Raw genomic sequence first — 15,386 nt, 5'->3', positions numbered from 1 at the left:
ACCGGTGTAAAGTTTCATTGCCTGTACTGTAAGAGAACCTTCTCCCACATGTTATCAGTCGCAGGAGAGGGACACTGTTTCGTTGTTTGATACACTGCTTTTTCTGCTGTAACACGCTTTGTACACTGCCATACATTTTTTTCCACCACGAGTTCGACGTCTGTGTCAGATTCTAAACTGACATTAACACGTCTGCTCCACTGACTCCCCCAGGAAACTAGACATCGCACGGTGTAAATCACATTATGTGTTAATCAACAGCGTACCTGGACTGTTGGGAAGGAAAAGACGACGTCGATGTACTGTAATAATAAGCATCATGGTTGATAGTGCGACCAATTTTAGCGTAATTTCAACACCGACCAATAATGCAGCAGCTTGCTTACCAATTTCTGTATCATTGCTAAACAGCCCCTCCACTACTTTGCGAGTAGCATCACGAATGTAAGTGGATGACTGTGCAGTATGTTCATTGTTAATTCTTGAACATATACACCAAAGTATACCAGTCAGCGACCTACATATCTCTAGCACTTCGGTCATAAAGATAACTTATGACCTTTCTCTATGTGAAGGGTAGTCACAGGGCATTCTCGCATTCTTAGGATAAAGTTAGAGACCGAAAGATCTCCTCGCATTGTCTTTCACCAACGATCCCTGCAGCTGACCAGAAGTAGACCGCTACATTCGACGTTTAGTGTAGGAACAGTGCGAAACGTGGCTGTAACTGCTGTCCCACACCCATCCAAGAGCACAAGATTTCTCTAGATGCGCGAATGTCGAGGAGGTTAGCACCCCTTACTGGCGTACAACAGATATGGAACTGTTGTGATGGTATAACAGACGGTTAAGAACAAGAAACGGGTGGTTTTTATGTATTAGGGAGCTCCAGACCTTCGAATAGCTGCTGGGAGCATTCTACAATACCGCAAATTCTTCCAGTTTCCATATGATGCGATGTCTTCCACATTTTTGTCAATGAGAAACATCACGTCTGTGTTTTATTTCTACCAGCCTGTGGTGTGGTAACTGCATAGTTTATGCCATGCGATGTTCAGTTTTCTGTGAGAGCCAGAGGATCGAAATATGTTAATGTCAGTTTAGCAGCAGCTGACACGGGTCTCTAAGTCGTGGTAGGAAAAACAAAGTGTGTGACGGTGTACACTGATTGGGTGTGTTACAACCGAAAAAAACAATGTATTAAACTGCTTATGAAGGAACAATACATGAACACTCTTATGTGATTGATAATCTGTTGGATATGGTCATCCTAGAGTATAGGTGATGGAACTTTACACCGGTCTGTGGAAGCGACTTCGATCATGAACCACCTGCTCCAACGAACCAAACCTGTATATTTAATAGGATCGCCACATATGTTTGGCTGATAGACATGGATGTACCCTGAGAGACACAGATCTCCTTCGGACTACTTGTATACAGTTTGGAGATGTGTCGCAAAATCTTTGTCCTTCCTCCATGGCGTGTAGTCTTCCTAATTTTCCCAACAAGAAACACCACCATAACTGCTTGAACTATCTTTTCGACTTCTTTGTGTTGCAGGGGAAAGCTTAGTTTGGCAATGTACACGGTTGGCAGAGCTATGACATCACGTTCCCATTTCCACTGACTGATCAAAGTGCCCCTGTCGCATTAACTCAGCTCGTCCTGTTTCCCCACAGGATGCAGAAGGTCTTAGATATAGCACTTTACGACTTCTGTACAGGTCAGACTTAGATTGGGACGATCACATGGACTAAGCTGCAGGGATGGCTGGGCAGAGACTTAGGAGCTGTTACAAGATGCAGAGGGACTGTCTAAAAACAGCACTGGAGTTCTTGGTGTATGGGATCCTTAGCAGATAGGTTAAAAAAAAAAAGGGTGACTTGTATCAGGATATGAGAGTGGCATGAATTTGATTCACCAGTAGCTGTAATCATTAAAAGACGTTTCTACAAGATACATCCACCAACGTAGCGCAGTGGTAGCGTTTCTGCCTACTTTCATTCCAATTGATCCGTAGTGAGGAGGTCCTCCAGTAGCTGGAGGGGAGTGGGTATTGTGTGATTTTCATCATAATTGATAAGCAAGTCGCCGATGTGGCGTCAACTAAAAAGACTTGCAATATGGCAGCCAAACCCCGAAGGGGGTATCCTGGCCAGTAAATGCCATATGTTCATTTCATTTCATTTCATTTCTACAAGATACAACTTGCATACATGGTAGAAGCGAGAGACTTTGTTTCAAATTGCAGACAGCATTTCTACCTGAAAGCATAACACTATCAGTGACTCGTGTCTGAAATGTCTGTAATACAAACATGCATGACAGTTTATTTACAGACCCTGAACGCGAGAGACGCTCTCAGGTCGTGTAATTTGTTCAACAAGCTGGAAGAATTTGCTTAATATAGAACCTTTTTCTTCTTTGGAGTTTAAATTCTCACTTTTTATTTACTCCAATGACGGTTTTGAAATAATGGGGACATTCTGTGATGATCGGGAGTTCTCGCATCATAGTACTCGAAGTTCTTTTTTCCCTGATTTTGCGCAGGGTGGGCATGTATCTGCTAATCATTTGTGATCGGTGGCTGTATACTTCCCTGGACGTCACAAAATAATGAGATGCGACTGCAATCAAACGTAAAAACTACACCGATTTTGCTCATAAAAATAAAAGAAAATGGACTTTACCTATTTTTGTGGAAAGAGGACATTTATTATGGTCGCAAATGTGTTTTGCTTTTTTAAATAGATGCTTGATTATATAGATGTGGTGACATCACCAAATGGCGGGCTGCTGCAGGCGAGGGGGTGGGGGTGCGTCTCTACTCAGGTGGTCGCCGGACACAGCCACTCTCTGTCCGGAGGAAGAGGGGGGGGGGGGTGGCATGTGGGCGCTCTGTCGCTGTATTTTAGGTGAACAAGTTGCACTTGAGGCGCCCGTCCTTTTATCTCCTATTGTTTAGTTGACTATGCATGCTACTGTGTTGGCATAGAAGCGTCGCCTTAAGGTGGTGGCCAGATGGTGGAAAACTGACAGCTGATCTGGACCGTTCTCCAGATGGGCAGAGCTATGCCTGTAAATTTCCCTTTTATACTAAAGGGCTTCACATCAAAGGCAGACTGCACATCTCGACGGCCTGTTAGGGTCTGTAGCCACACACGAGTTGGCAGAAAAACAGCAAAAGGCGCAACTTTTGAAATAGCCATCTGGAGCGTTCTCCGGATGGGCAGGGTTATGCTACTCAATTTCCCTTTTGTGTTGTCTATAGGACCATCGCTTTAAGGTGGTAGCCAGATGGTGGAAAGCCAAGCGCAGCCAGCGACTGCAGAGGCTGGCAGCAAAGGGCGGTCGGTGGAGCAGCTGGCCATTTGAAGGAGCATGTGTCCCCTCATAGGTGAATGGATGGAGGGAGGGGTGGAGGGAGAGAGGGAGGGGGTCTCGATTTTCGGCAGTTTGTGGACACCTGTAGAAGAGAACACACATTCAACTACCGCCTCCTCTGCAGTCATCTAGGACGATGATTTTCCCCAGTACATGTGCTGCATTATGACCCATTCATTACGAGTGCTGGTTTTTTCACAATTTTGGAGTGTAATAAGAACGCATTTTTTTCCATCAGTTGTGGTAGCATATATTGGCTTTGATTACCTGGGCTGCAGGATGGTTTTTGAGCAGGCATCTGTAGCGAACTCTGATGTCAAATAGCAATAGATACTGTACGCTTACAGTAACACACTTTTTAAACTCCTCTCTGTCCAAAACCAGCATCTCATCAGTTGAACATACTTCCCACCAAAAAGAATAAAGATAGTACCTTACACACCAGCCTTTTTCCTGGCAGTTAGTAGATGTAGGGTAGAATTTTAGTGTGTCTGTCGCTAGTTTCGAGTGGTATTGCGAAATTTTTCCCCAGCAGGATAACACCAGTTGTATGGTAGCGTCAGTTTTTAGGCTGTATAGCGCTTTTATGCCGTCTTTGTGTAGTGCTTTGCATAAGTGTTTAGGACCAATCTTTGTGAAAAATTACGTAATTACGATCGATCTCTGCGTCAGTTTCCTGACCAAAATAAATATAGTTCGGTACATTAACCTAACCTTCCTCTCCTGCATCTCAACAATTTCCATGTGTTAGAGGGTGCACTTGGGCTTTCCATCCATGACCACCAGGTTTCGAGTCCCAGAAAGGGCACAGACATTTTTAATTTCCTGTCAATTCCAGGCGCCTCTGGTGATTTAACTGTGTTATGGGAGTACACTTGGTCTTTCCGCCCTGGGCGAGCAGGGTTCGAGCCTTGGAAATGGCACCGCCATTTTTAATTTCCCATAAAATCCAAGTGTTTCTGGCGGTTGAATTGTGTTAGGGGGATACAATTGGTCTTTCCGCCCAAGAGGACCAGGGTTCGAGTCCCAGAAAGGGTACTGTCAATTTTAATTTCCCATCAACTCCAAGCGCCTCTGGTGGTTTAATTGCGTTAGGGGAGTACACTTGGGCTCTCCGCAGAGGAGGACCGAGATTCGAATCTTGGAAAGGGCACCACCATTTTTATTTCCCCATAAATTTCAAGTGCTTCTGGCGGTTGAATTGTGTTAGCGGGACACACTTGGGCATTCCGCCCAGGACGACCAGGGTTCGAGTACCAGAAATGTTACTGCCAATAGTAATTTCCCGCGAATTCCCAGGTGGGGGTTGGGGTGGGTCGTCAGCACAGCCCTGGGACAAAGAAATTCTCGCCAAAATTCGAAATACCCACCATAATTCGAAATTCCCACCAAAATTCGAAATTCGCGCCAATAGGGTAAGGGGGGGGGGGTACGAAGAGGAGAGGGCTGGGGCACACTTGCAGCTGAGAAAAACACATGTTGTCATGTGGGGGCAGGGGTGGGCGTGTTCGGGGGTGGGGGTGGGCGAGGGTTATTAATTGATCAATTTAATTAATATGCATATCAATATGACATCAAAATTGGACTACAAACGTTCTTACCCTACTACTCAAACCTTTTGGATCAAACTGAAACAGGTGACAGCGAGTTCACAACTGTCAGATAGGAAACCAATTGACATAAATGTATATTCATTGCATTATGGAAATACACAGCGCACACCACATACCAACAACTTAGCCCACAGTAACTGTTCAAAGTGATGACCAACAGTCTCAATGCATGCTCGGCAACAATGCATGAAGTTCTGTCACTCTCTATCAAGGATCCCTTGTGTCTGTTGTACCAGGAGACAGGCAGCCTGGACCCTAGCAAGCAGGTCTTCGTAAGTGTATATAGGGGTTCAATACATCAACATCTTGAAGTAACCCCAGAGGTAAAAGTCCTGAGGTGTGAGATTCGGTGATCGCACTGGCCGTGGGACAGGAAGGGTACATGCTGTTCAGGTGCTTGTGGACGTTAACATCGAAGTGGCCTGACACACCTTCATGTTGAAACCACATCCTTTCGCAGCGTGGGGTCTACACTACGTATATCCATCATATAACAAATAGCCATGCAGGGCAGCCACGTGGTCTAAGGTTTGCATGGCTCTTCCTTTGGAGGTTCGGGTCCTCCCTTGGGCATGAGTGTGTGTGTTGTCCTTAGCGTAAGTTAGTTAAAGTTAGATTACATAGTATGTAAGCCTAGGGACTGATGATCTCAGCAGTTTTGTCACATAGAACTTACCACAAATTTCCACACTTCCAAATAATAAATATGTTTTTCTGACCATTGGTTCCCTGTCTCAATATATTATGGACCCACTATTGCCTGTTTCATAATGACCCAAAGGTTGGAGACAACCTTTGTATATAAGAGATATGACTTTCTTTTTGACAAAAACACTAATTACAAAGGGTAAAACACTTAAATATGATGACAGAGACTGATATTTACAAGAAGCACTTTCCTGACACTAAAAGTGGAAGGACTTGCCCTGGGATAAATATCATGCTGTTGAAGGGGAAAAGGGTAGGGAAGAGATGTTCTACCCACTAGTCACTCTTGACCGTGTGGAGGTGTGGTTCTGTAGTGCGACCAACAACCTCTGTGGTCTGTAGCTCTTGGTGCACCTCCTGGTGGCCTGGAATTTATACTAGACGTTCCCACATGTATACTACGAAACATGTAAGCGTCATCTACTTTGACTCGTGTATCTAACTGTCATGAGAGTACTGGTGCCCCAGGCCACCATAAAAATAATTTGAATATGTTCTGTGTCTGCAAAATTTATGTTAGATGTATCATTATGGGTCTAATACGATTTTATTTTAATTTTTTAAAAACATGGGACCACTTTAGCTGTAAGTCCTTTCTTTATATGCACGGCTGGTTTCTCAGCTTTTAGCTGCATCATCAGGTGCAATAAAATCAAGTCATGTTCCAATCGAGGAAAGAGAATGGAATGACACACTGTTCACTGTCAGCAGTTCGCTATGTAGCAGATGTCAAACATAAAATTGCATAATATAACAGCATAATATGGACCTGATGATGGAGCTGAAATGCGATGAAACTTGTCCCTATAAATAAAGAAATCTTACCTCCTCAAAATGGTATATTCAGGCTGTAGCTGCCCTGGTTGCAAAGTCTGCTGCGTATTATTTTAGAGCTAGACCCATAAAATGTTTCCCTGCACTTACATTTCGAATCAATAAAACATAAAAATCTTTATACACTTCTATGTTACATGGACAAAAAACAACAGACACATGGAAGGAAAAGTTGTCATTATGTTCGTGGGAACACTAACAAAAAAACGAAGTGTGGTTTGGTACATCATTGTTATGCCACATAAACTGATGGAAGGGGACTGTGTTATAACATGCTGGAGGTGGAGATCTCTTCTGAGCAGCATGTTGCAAGGCATACCAGATATGTTCAATAAAGTTCATGTCTGGGGAGTTTGGTGGCTAGTGGAAGTGTTTAAACAGTGTTCCTGGAGTCATTCTGTAGCAATTCTGGACATGTGGGGCACGCATTGTCCTACTGGGATTTCCCAAGTCCATCAGAATGCACGATGGACATGAATGGATGCAGGTGATCAGATAGGATGCTTACGTACATGTTACCTGTCAGAGTAGTATCTACATGTATCAGGGGTCCCATATCACTCCAACTACATACAACCCACTCCATTACAGAGCCTCCACCAGCTTGAACAGTCCCCTGCCAACCTGCAGGGTCCATGGATTCATGAAGTTGTCTCCACACACATACACGTCCATCCACTCGATGCGATTTGAAACAAAGACTCGTCTGACCAGGCAACCTCTTTCCAGTCATCAACAGTCCAATGATGATGTTGACGGGCCCAGGAGAGGCATAAAGCTTTGTGTCACACAGTCATCAAAGGTACACGAGTGGGCCTTCATCTCCAAAAGGCCATATCAATGGCATTTCATTGAATGGTTCGCATACTGACACTTGTTGATGGCCCAGCATCGAAATTAGCAGCAATTTGTGGAAGGGTTGCACTTCTGTCACATTGAATGATTCTCTTCAGTTCATCACTGGTCCCATTCTTGCAGAATATTTTTGTGGCCCCAGCAATGTCAAAGATTTGATGTTTTACCAGATTCCTGATATTCACAATACACTCGTGAAATGGTCGTACGGCAAATTCAGCACTTCATCACCACCTTGGGGATGCTGTGTCCCATCGCTCGTGCGTTGGCTATAACTCCGTGCTCAAATTCACTTAAATCTTGATAACCTGCCATTGTAGCAGCAGTAACTGATCTAACAACTGCGTCAGACACTTGTTGTCTTATACATGCATTGCTGACCACAGCGCCATATTCTGCCTATTTACAGATCTATGTATTTGAATGTGCATGCTTATAACAGTTTCTTTGGCGCTTCAGTGTATAATGAATGTCCTGAAGGGCACTTAGAGAGTTTTGGTAGTAAGAGGTACCACATCTGCTCTAGTGCCCTCAAAATCACATATAATTTAGCCTCATACGCTGTGAATGTTTGAGGTAAGTGAAACTTAAAAACGTATTCTGGAAACAACACAATGCATCCAATAGAATTTCCCTGCTTAGTCCCATGAGTGTAAACTATAATACAATCAGTGCTTGGATAAAATTTAGTAAAACATCAATTTAAAAACATAGCCTGAGATATGATTCTTTTTGTACACTGACAAATATAAAATAACTCAGGGTCTCCTTATTAACCATGGCGACAAATGACTCCAACCTCTATGAAGAACAGAAATATGGTCAGCACTATCAACCACTAAGTCTTGAATGGCCTCGTTGCTTGTGGTCTATTTCTGAATAGGCACGCCATTGGAGGGCAAGTAATGGTTTTGAATGCTGCTGATTGTGAGGTGCATACATACCAAGGTGGAATTGGACAAAACACCTTGTAAAAGGTGAGCAGACACATTCAGTCTGCTCTCCCTAACCTGTGGATGATTCATTTTAAAATAATCCGTGTCTTTAGGCCTTTACATTCTTCAGATGTGGTAACCTTAGCTGCCCAAATGTGAGACCCAGAAACCTCACTGAACTTTAAAAACTGATAACAGTGTTCCTCATTTTAAGAACAGCCAGGTTAATAGGATAAATTAGACAATAAAAACAAACCCATTTCACTGAAGAAAATTTAATACTTGTGCAATCTGCCAACTCCTCCAACAATTTTATGGCCAGGTTAATAGGGTGACTTGGACAATTAAAACAAACATATTTTGCTGAAGAAAATTTATAACTTGTGCAATCTGCCCACTCCTCCAACAATCTTATCATTAGCTGCACCTGACAACTGGTCGTTGTAAGTTTGGATAATAAGCAGAGCATGGTAAAGTCATCTGCAAACAATGAACATCAAACAGGAGACTTTACCATGGATGCAATACTGTTGATGGCAAGAGCAAACAGAGTCACAATGAAAGCAGACCCTTGAGGGACACCTTTATCTTGCTTCAATTGTGCAGAAAGAGCATTATTGACCCAAGATATAAAAAATTGTGTGGGAAGAAAAGACCATATGAATATTGGTAGTCATCTTTGGAAGTTCCATTTGTGGGGCTGCCCTCGGATGTTATTGCTTCCAAGCAGTGTCGTAGATCCTTTGAAGATCGAAGAAGATATCTATGAGGTGTTGTCTGCATAGGAAAGAATACTGTATGTCTGCATCCTGCAGGACAAGGTTGTTGAGGGATGATCAATGCCTCTGAAACCTGCACTAGTAGTGACCGAGTACACTGAAGTGACAAAATCATGGCATACCTCCTAATATCATGTTGGACCTCCTTTGGCCTGACATAGAGCATGACGTGAACTCAGCAAGTCACTGGAAGTCCCTTGCAGAGCGATGCTGCCTCTATAGCTGTCATAATTGTGAAAGTGTTGTTGGTGCAGGATTTTGTGCATGAACTGCCCTCTCAATTACGTCCCATAATTGTTCAATGGGATTCATGTCAAGCGATACAGGTGGCCAAAATATTTGCTCTAGTATCCAATTGATATGGTTCTGAGCCCATGAGAGATGCTGCAGGGGATGTCGTGCTGTAAGCAAAGATACTCATGTCGGTTGTCTGCTGCCACAGCCCATTAGTGCCAAATTTTGTTTCACTTCAATAACGTACATGTTTATTGTACATCCCACACTGATTTCTGCAGTTATTTCACACAGTGTCGCTTGGCTGCTGGCACTGACAATGCTACAAAAATACTGGTGCTCTCGGTCGTTAAGTGAAAACCGTTGGTTACTGGGTTGTCCACGGTGAGAGGTAATGCCTGAAATGTGGTTTCTCAGCATGCTCTTGACACTGCAGATCTCTGAATATTGAATTCCCTAACAATGTCTGAAATGAAATGTACCATGCATCTAGCTCCAACTACCATTCCATGTTCAGAGTCTGTTAATTCCCATCACGGATCACAATCACATACGAAACCTTTTCACATGAACCACCTGAGTACAAACAACAGCTCCTCCATTGCACTGTCCTCTTATACCTTGTGTATGCAATACTACAGCCATCTGCATATGTGCATATCACTATCCCTTGACTTTTGTCACCTCAGTGTAGTTTCTGTGATTATAGGACCCAAGTCAGACACCAGTTGGTAGGGATGGGAGGATTACCTTTCCACCTGCGTGAGGCACTGTAACATGTTATATTGGATTTTATCCTTACCCAGTTCAGTCTGTGTGATCTGAGACAATGCATACTCAAGCTCCCTCACAGGAAAGGGGGTAGTTGTAGTCCTCACTGTTGTTGATGGAAATTCCAAGCATTCCTCTCTATTAAAGCCCAATGACAAGGGGAAAGCTGGGGACAGAGATCAAACTGAAGTACTATGCCTGTGCACTGTGTACAGATGTAAATTGGAGACTCCGCTGCCTCAGCACAGCAGTGTCTTGACACAGTTGTCAAATATATTTCTTATGGCTTCCCATACCTTCGAAGAGCTAGTGGAACAATTTACTTATTCTAGAAATACTTGCTGTGACCTCATCTTGCTCTGCTTGATTGTCCTTTGTGCCTTTGCCCCCATGACCCAAAGGCCTGTGAAATTCATAACAAATGGTTGGCATCTACACTATCATAAGGCCAAGTGTCTAAACCTGCTTGCGGAGAGACACTAATAGTTCCATCATGGGACATTTCACTTCTGAATTTGGTCTAATGACTTCAGGATATATGCATCAGCAGCACAGTGGACCATGCTGATAATGTGAACCACCCACTTCTGGTTGGTATCTCAGTGTTCAATACAGCTAGTTAGCTGTACACCATCAAATTTGCTCTGCTAAGCATTCACCGTGGTGGCTTCCTTTCAGAGATAGCTCTATCTTAGAGGTGGATCCAGACTTCCCACTACCCAATGAGCAGCTTCTATAAGGGTTGGAGAACAGAAAGCAGGGTCTATGGTGAGAGAATGATCACATTGCAAACCTTTGCCAGTAATTGCCCTTCCTATGTGGCATTTACAGCAGGGGCTGTAGTGTTGCTTATTTCTGGAATTTGCATTGAAACAACAAATGTGTGTTGCTACCAGAATAAAGAAGGCATAAATCTTCTGACACAAGGACGTTTTTGACAACTGGAGGCTCAGCATGAGCATTTCAGAAACTGCACAACTTGTCAGGTGTTCGAGGAGTGCTGTGGAGAGTGTCTTCAAGTGCTGTGGTGAGTGTCTTCAACACATGGCAAACGCAAAGTGAAACCTTGTCCAGGCGTCATGGGGTTGGTGGCCAGTCCAGATGTTAGACATCATAGGCTGAGCAAGTGGTCAACTTTGATGGGACTAACATCAGACTTAAAGCTGGGTAGAATACAAGTTTGTCTGAACACATAGTGCACCGAACACTCCTAATGATGGGCCTCTGCAGCCAACAACCCAAACATGTGCCAGTGTTAACACCACGACATCAGCAATTATGACTGAAATGGGCACATGACTCTCAGCACTGTCTGTTGGTGCAGTGACAGAGCATTGCTGCATGGTCTGATGAATCCTAATACCTTCTTCATCATGCCAATGGGAGGGTGTGAATCTGTTGTCTCACAGGGGAACAGTTCCTTGACACCCGTACTGTGAGATGGAAACAAGCTGGCAGTGCTTCCATTAGGCTCTGGGGAACATTCACGTGGGCATCCATGGCTCCAGTGGAGCTCGTTAAAGGCACCATGAAGGCCAAGGAGTATCATACACAGTTTGCAGACTGCATGCACCCTTTCATGAAGATAATGTTTTACAATAGCAGTGGCATTTTTCAACAATATAATGCATCATATCACAAGGCCAGAAGTGTGACAGAATGGTTTGAGGAACACAGTGGCAAGTTCCAATTCATATGCCCCCAAACTCACCAGATCTGCACCCAATCGAACACATCTGGGTTGTGACTGAACGTAGCATCAGAGCTCGTAGTTCTCCTCCCCAAAATTTAGGGAAATTAAGTGAACTGTGTGTGTAGCTGTGGTGCCAACTTTCTCTAGTGACATATGAAGGCCCCATTTCTTTCATGCCACAATGCATCTCTACTATTATCCATCCCACAGGCGAACATACTGGCTATTAGGTAGGTTCTGACTGATCAGTGCATGTTGAAACCAGTCGTTAAAAATAAAGACAAATTTATGTGATCTCAGCCACTGAAAGTTTTTTAAGTAATGAATCGAGGCATATCCTACAACCCCATTCATACTCCACCCACACAAATCACAAAGACAAAATTAGACTAGTTACAGCACACAGAGAGGCACTGACACAATTGTTCTTCCTGTCCCATGTACATGAATTGAACAGAAAAAGCCCTAATAACTGATACATTGGTAAATATACTCTGCCACACATTTCAGGGTAGTTTTCAGACTACAGAAGTAGATGTAGTGCCCATTTTGAGATGGCTGTCTTGCAAGCACTCACCAAAAGTACAACAAACAGTAGTGACATCAAAATGACCCTTATATTTACTTCTTCAGTACAGATCAAAATAGACACTGTGTCCCATGTGGAGCTTTCTTCAACACTGAAAATAATGCCGTGAGAGATCAATTGAGGTATTTAGTACAGAAGGTAGACAGAAAGCAAACTGACCTTGTTACTATTTGTTCACTTTCCCTCTGTGCATACAGAATCCTGCACCAGCCTTCACTTGTGGACACAAGTGACTATTAAATTGGTTACTCAATAGTATGCCTAGTTCCTGACACAGTGAATGATATAGATAAAGTAGTAAAGAGACAAAAATCAGTTATTCTTATATAAGATCATATTTCTCTGGTTTTTCAGCACACAAAAACATACGACTTTTCATTACGCACGGAGGATTCCTGAGTACACTTGAAACAGTGTACCATGGTGTGCCTGTGATTGGAATTCCTGTGTTCAGTGATCAAGATCTTAACATGCTTCAAGCAGAATCCAAAGGATATGGAATCAGACTACGTTTGAATAACATAACCTCAGAGACATTTTACTGGGCAATTACGGAAATACTCAATAATCCTCGGTAAGTGGTCATTCAATTCCTATGGGAAACAAAACTAACAATGCAATTGTCCCATTTTGTTAAGGAGGAGGTAGGAGCAAATTCCCTTTACAAGCAACAACAACTGTAAAATAAATGTGTATTTTGTGATAATAATTAACAGTACCCATTGTGTCACTGTGATGTCTCCTTGTGACATACTACTCTCAATTTGGACATCAGAAATAATGGACAACATGGTCCTAATTTGAATCATTTGTTTCTTATATATATAAATTATCTTCTTCTTTTGCATTGTCCTTTCTACTATGAGGAAAAACACTGTACTCATTCTCATAGCATCTACACAGGTAGTGAGGGCTGTGTAGAAGGGACTGGGCACTTTTTTAGGTTAGAGGGTCTCAGGAAACCACAAAAGGGGTGTCCGTCTAAAAGGGGGCAGGTGAAACAGAGTAACGTAATTGTAGAAACGATCAGTATTGTAGTTGTAAATTGTCATGAGCGTGTAGGGAAAGAACCATTCCTGCGAAATAGTATGGGTAGAGTTTATATTTGACAGTCAGACTAAACTATTAACTGTATCAGAAGATACAGATGCTGAACAGTTCAAAGAAAACTTGAGTCTCATTTCAAATAGGTACCCCATTCATACAATTATAGTCAGTGGCGACTTCAATCTACCCTTGATATGCTGGAAAAATTATACACTTAAAGCTGGCGGGAGGCATAAAATGTCTTTTTTCCAAAATTGTACTGAATGCTTTCTCAGAAAATTATTTTGAACAATTAGTTCATAAGCCTACTCAAATCATAAATGGTTGTGAAAGCTTACTTCACCCCTTAGCAACAAATAATCCTGGACAAATAGGGAGTATCATGATGAATACAGAGATTAGCGACCAAGATGCAGTTGCAGCTAGGCTGAATACCGTAACACCCACAACCATAAAAAAGAAATGCAAAGTACATCTATTTAAAAAAGCTGATAAAAATGCTCTTAATGCCTTTTTAAGAGACAGTCTCCACTCCTTCTGATCTGATCACATAAGAGTAGAAAAGATATGGAATGATTTCAAAGAGATAGTATTGATTGAAATTGAGAGACATATACCACATAAATTAATAAGTTATGGTACTGATCCCCCATGGTACACAAAATGGGTCAGATCGCTGTTTCAGAAGTAATGAAAAAAGCATGCCAAATTTAAAAGAATGCAAAATCCCAAAGATTGGCAAAGCTTTGCAGAAGTTCAAATTATAGTGTGTGCTTCAATGCGAGATGCTTTTAATAATTTCCACAATGAAACTCTGTGTCGGACTCTGGCAGAAAACCCAAAGAGATTCTGGTCATATATAAAGCACACAGTGGCAAGACTCAACAATACCTTCACTGTTTGATAATACCGGTGAAGTCACTGATGACAATGCCACCAAAGCACAGTTATTAAACATGGTTTTTTGAAACTCCTTCACCAAAGTAAATATTCCCGAATTCTAATCAAGAACAAGTGCAAAGATGAAAAACATAGAAGTAGATATCCTCGGTATAGCAAAGCAGCTTAAATCACTTAATACAGGCAATGCTTCTGGTCCATATGGTATACCAGTCAGGTTCCTTTCAGAGTATGCAGATACAATATCTCCATATTTAGCAATTATATACAAACGCTCACTCACAGAAAGTTCCATACCTAAAGACTGGAATGTTGCTCAGGTCACACCAATACGCAATAAGGGAAACATTCACACGAGTACCAAAAGAAATCTGCTAAATTTTGATTATGTGATAAGTCACACAAATCTGAAGGCTGTAAATACTACTAAATACATAGGGATTACAATTACAAATAACCTAAATTGGAACGATCACATTGATAATGTTGTGGGTAGAGCAAACCAAAGACTGTGATTCATTGGCAGAAGATGCAACAGATCTACTAAAGAGACTGCTTAAACTGCACTTGTCCGCCCTATTCTGGAGTACTGCTGTGCAGTGTGGGATTCGTATCGGGTGAGACTGATGGATAATATTGAAAAAGTTCGAAGAAGGGCGGCTTGTTTTGTATTATTGCGAAATAGGGGAGATAGTGCCACAGACATGATACATGAATTGGAGTGGCAATCATTAAAACAAAGGCATTTTTCATCACGACGGGATCTTCTCATAACATTTCAATCACCAGTTTTCTCCTCCAATAGTGAAAACATTCTGCTGGCATTCACCTACATGGGAGAAATGATCATCACAATAAAATAAGAGAAATCAGGGCTTGTTTTTCCCATGCGCCGTTCGAGAGTGGAATGGTAGAGAGACAGCATGAAGGTGGTTCATTGAACCCTCTGACGGACACTTAATTGTGAATAGCAGGGTAATCACGCAGATGTAGATGTCATACAGAAAAGATCATATAAGAAATATATAAAAACATCAGTAG

The 15,386-nt window shown here is 42.4% G+C and overlaps 1 protein-coding gene across 1 annotated transcript in view; it reads left to right on the top strand.

The window, feature by feature from the left end:
- Positions 1 to 15,386, top strand: part of LOC124545408 (UDP-glycosyltransferase UGT5-like) — a 62,119-nt gene that overhangs the window by 44,788 nt on the left and 1,945 nt on the right. Inside the window, exon 5 of the mRNA XM_047124323.1 lies at positions 12,753 to 12,972. Within this exon, the coding sequence (XP_046980279.1) occupies positions 12,753 to 12,972 (220 nt within the window). The remainder of the gene's footprint in view (positions 1 to 12,752; positions 12,973 to 15,386) is intronic.

The sequence above is a fragment of the Schistocerca americana genome, chromosome 8 (assembly GCF_021461395.2).
Source record: "Schistocerca americana isolate TAMUIC-IGC-003095 chromosome 8, iqSchAmer2.1, whole genome shotgun sequence".
In the NCBI taxonomy this organism is placed as follows: domain Eukaryota; kingdom Metazoa; phylum Arthropoda; class Insecta; order Orthoptera; family Acrididae; genus Schistocerca; species Schistocerca americana.
This window is presented reverse-complemented; position numbering and strand designations above follow the sequence as displayed.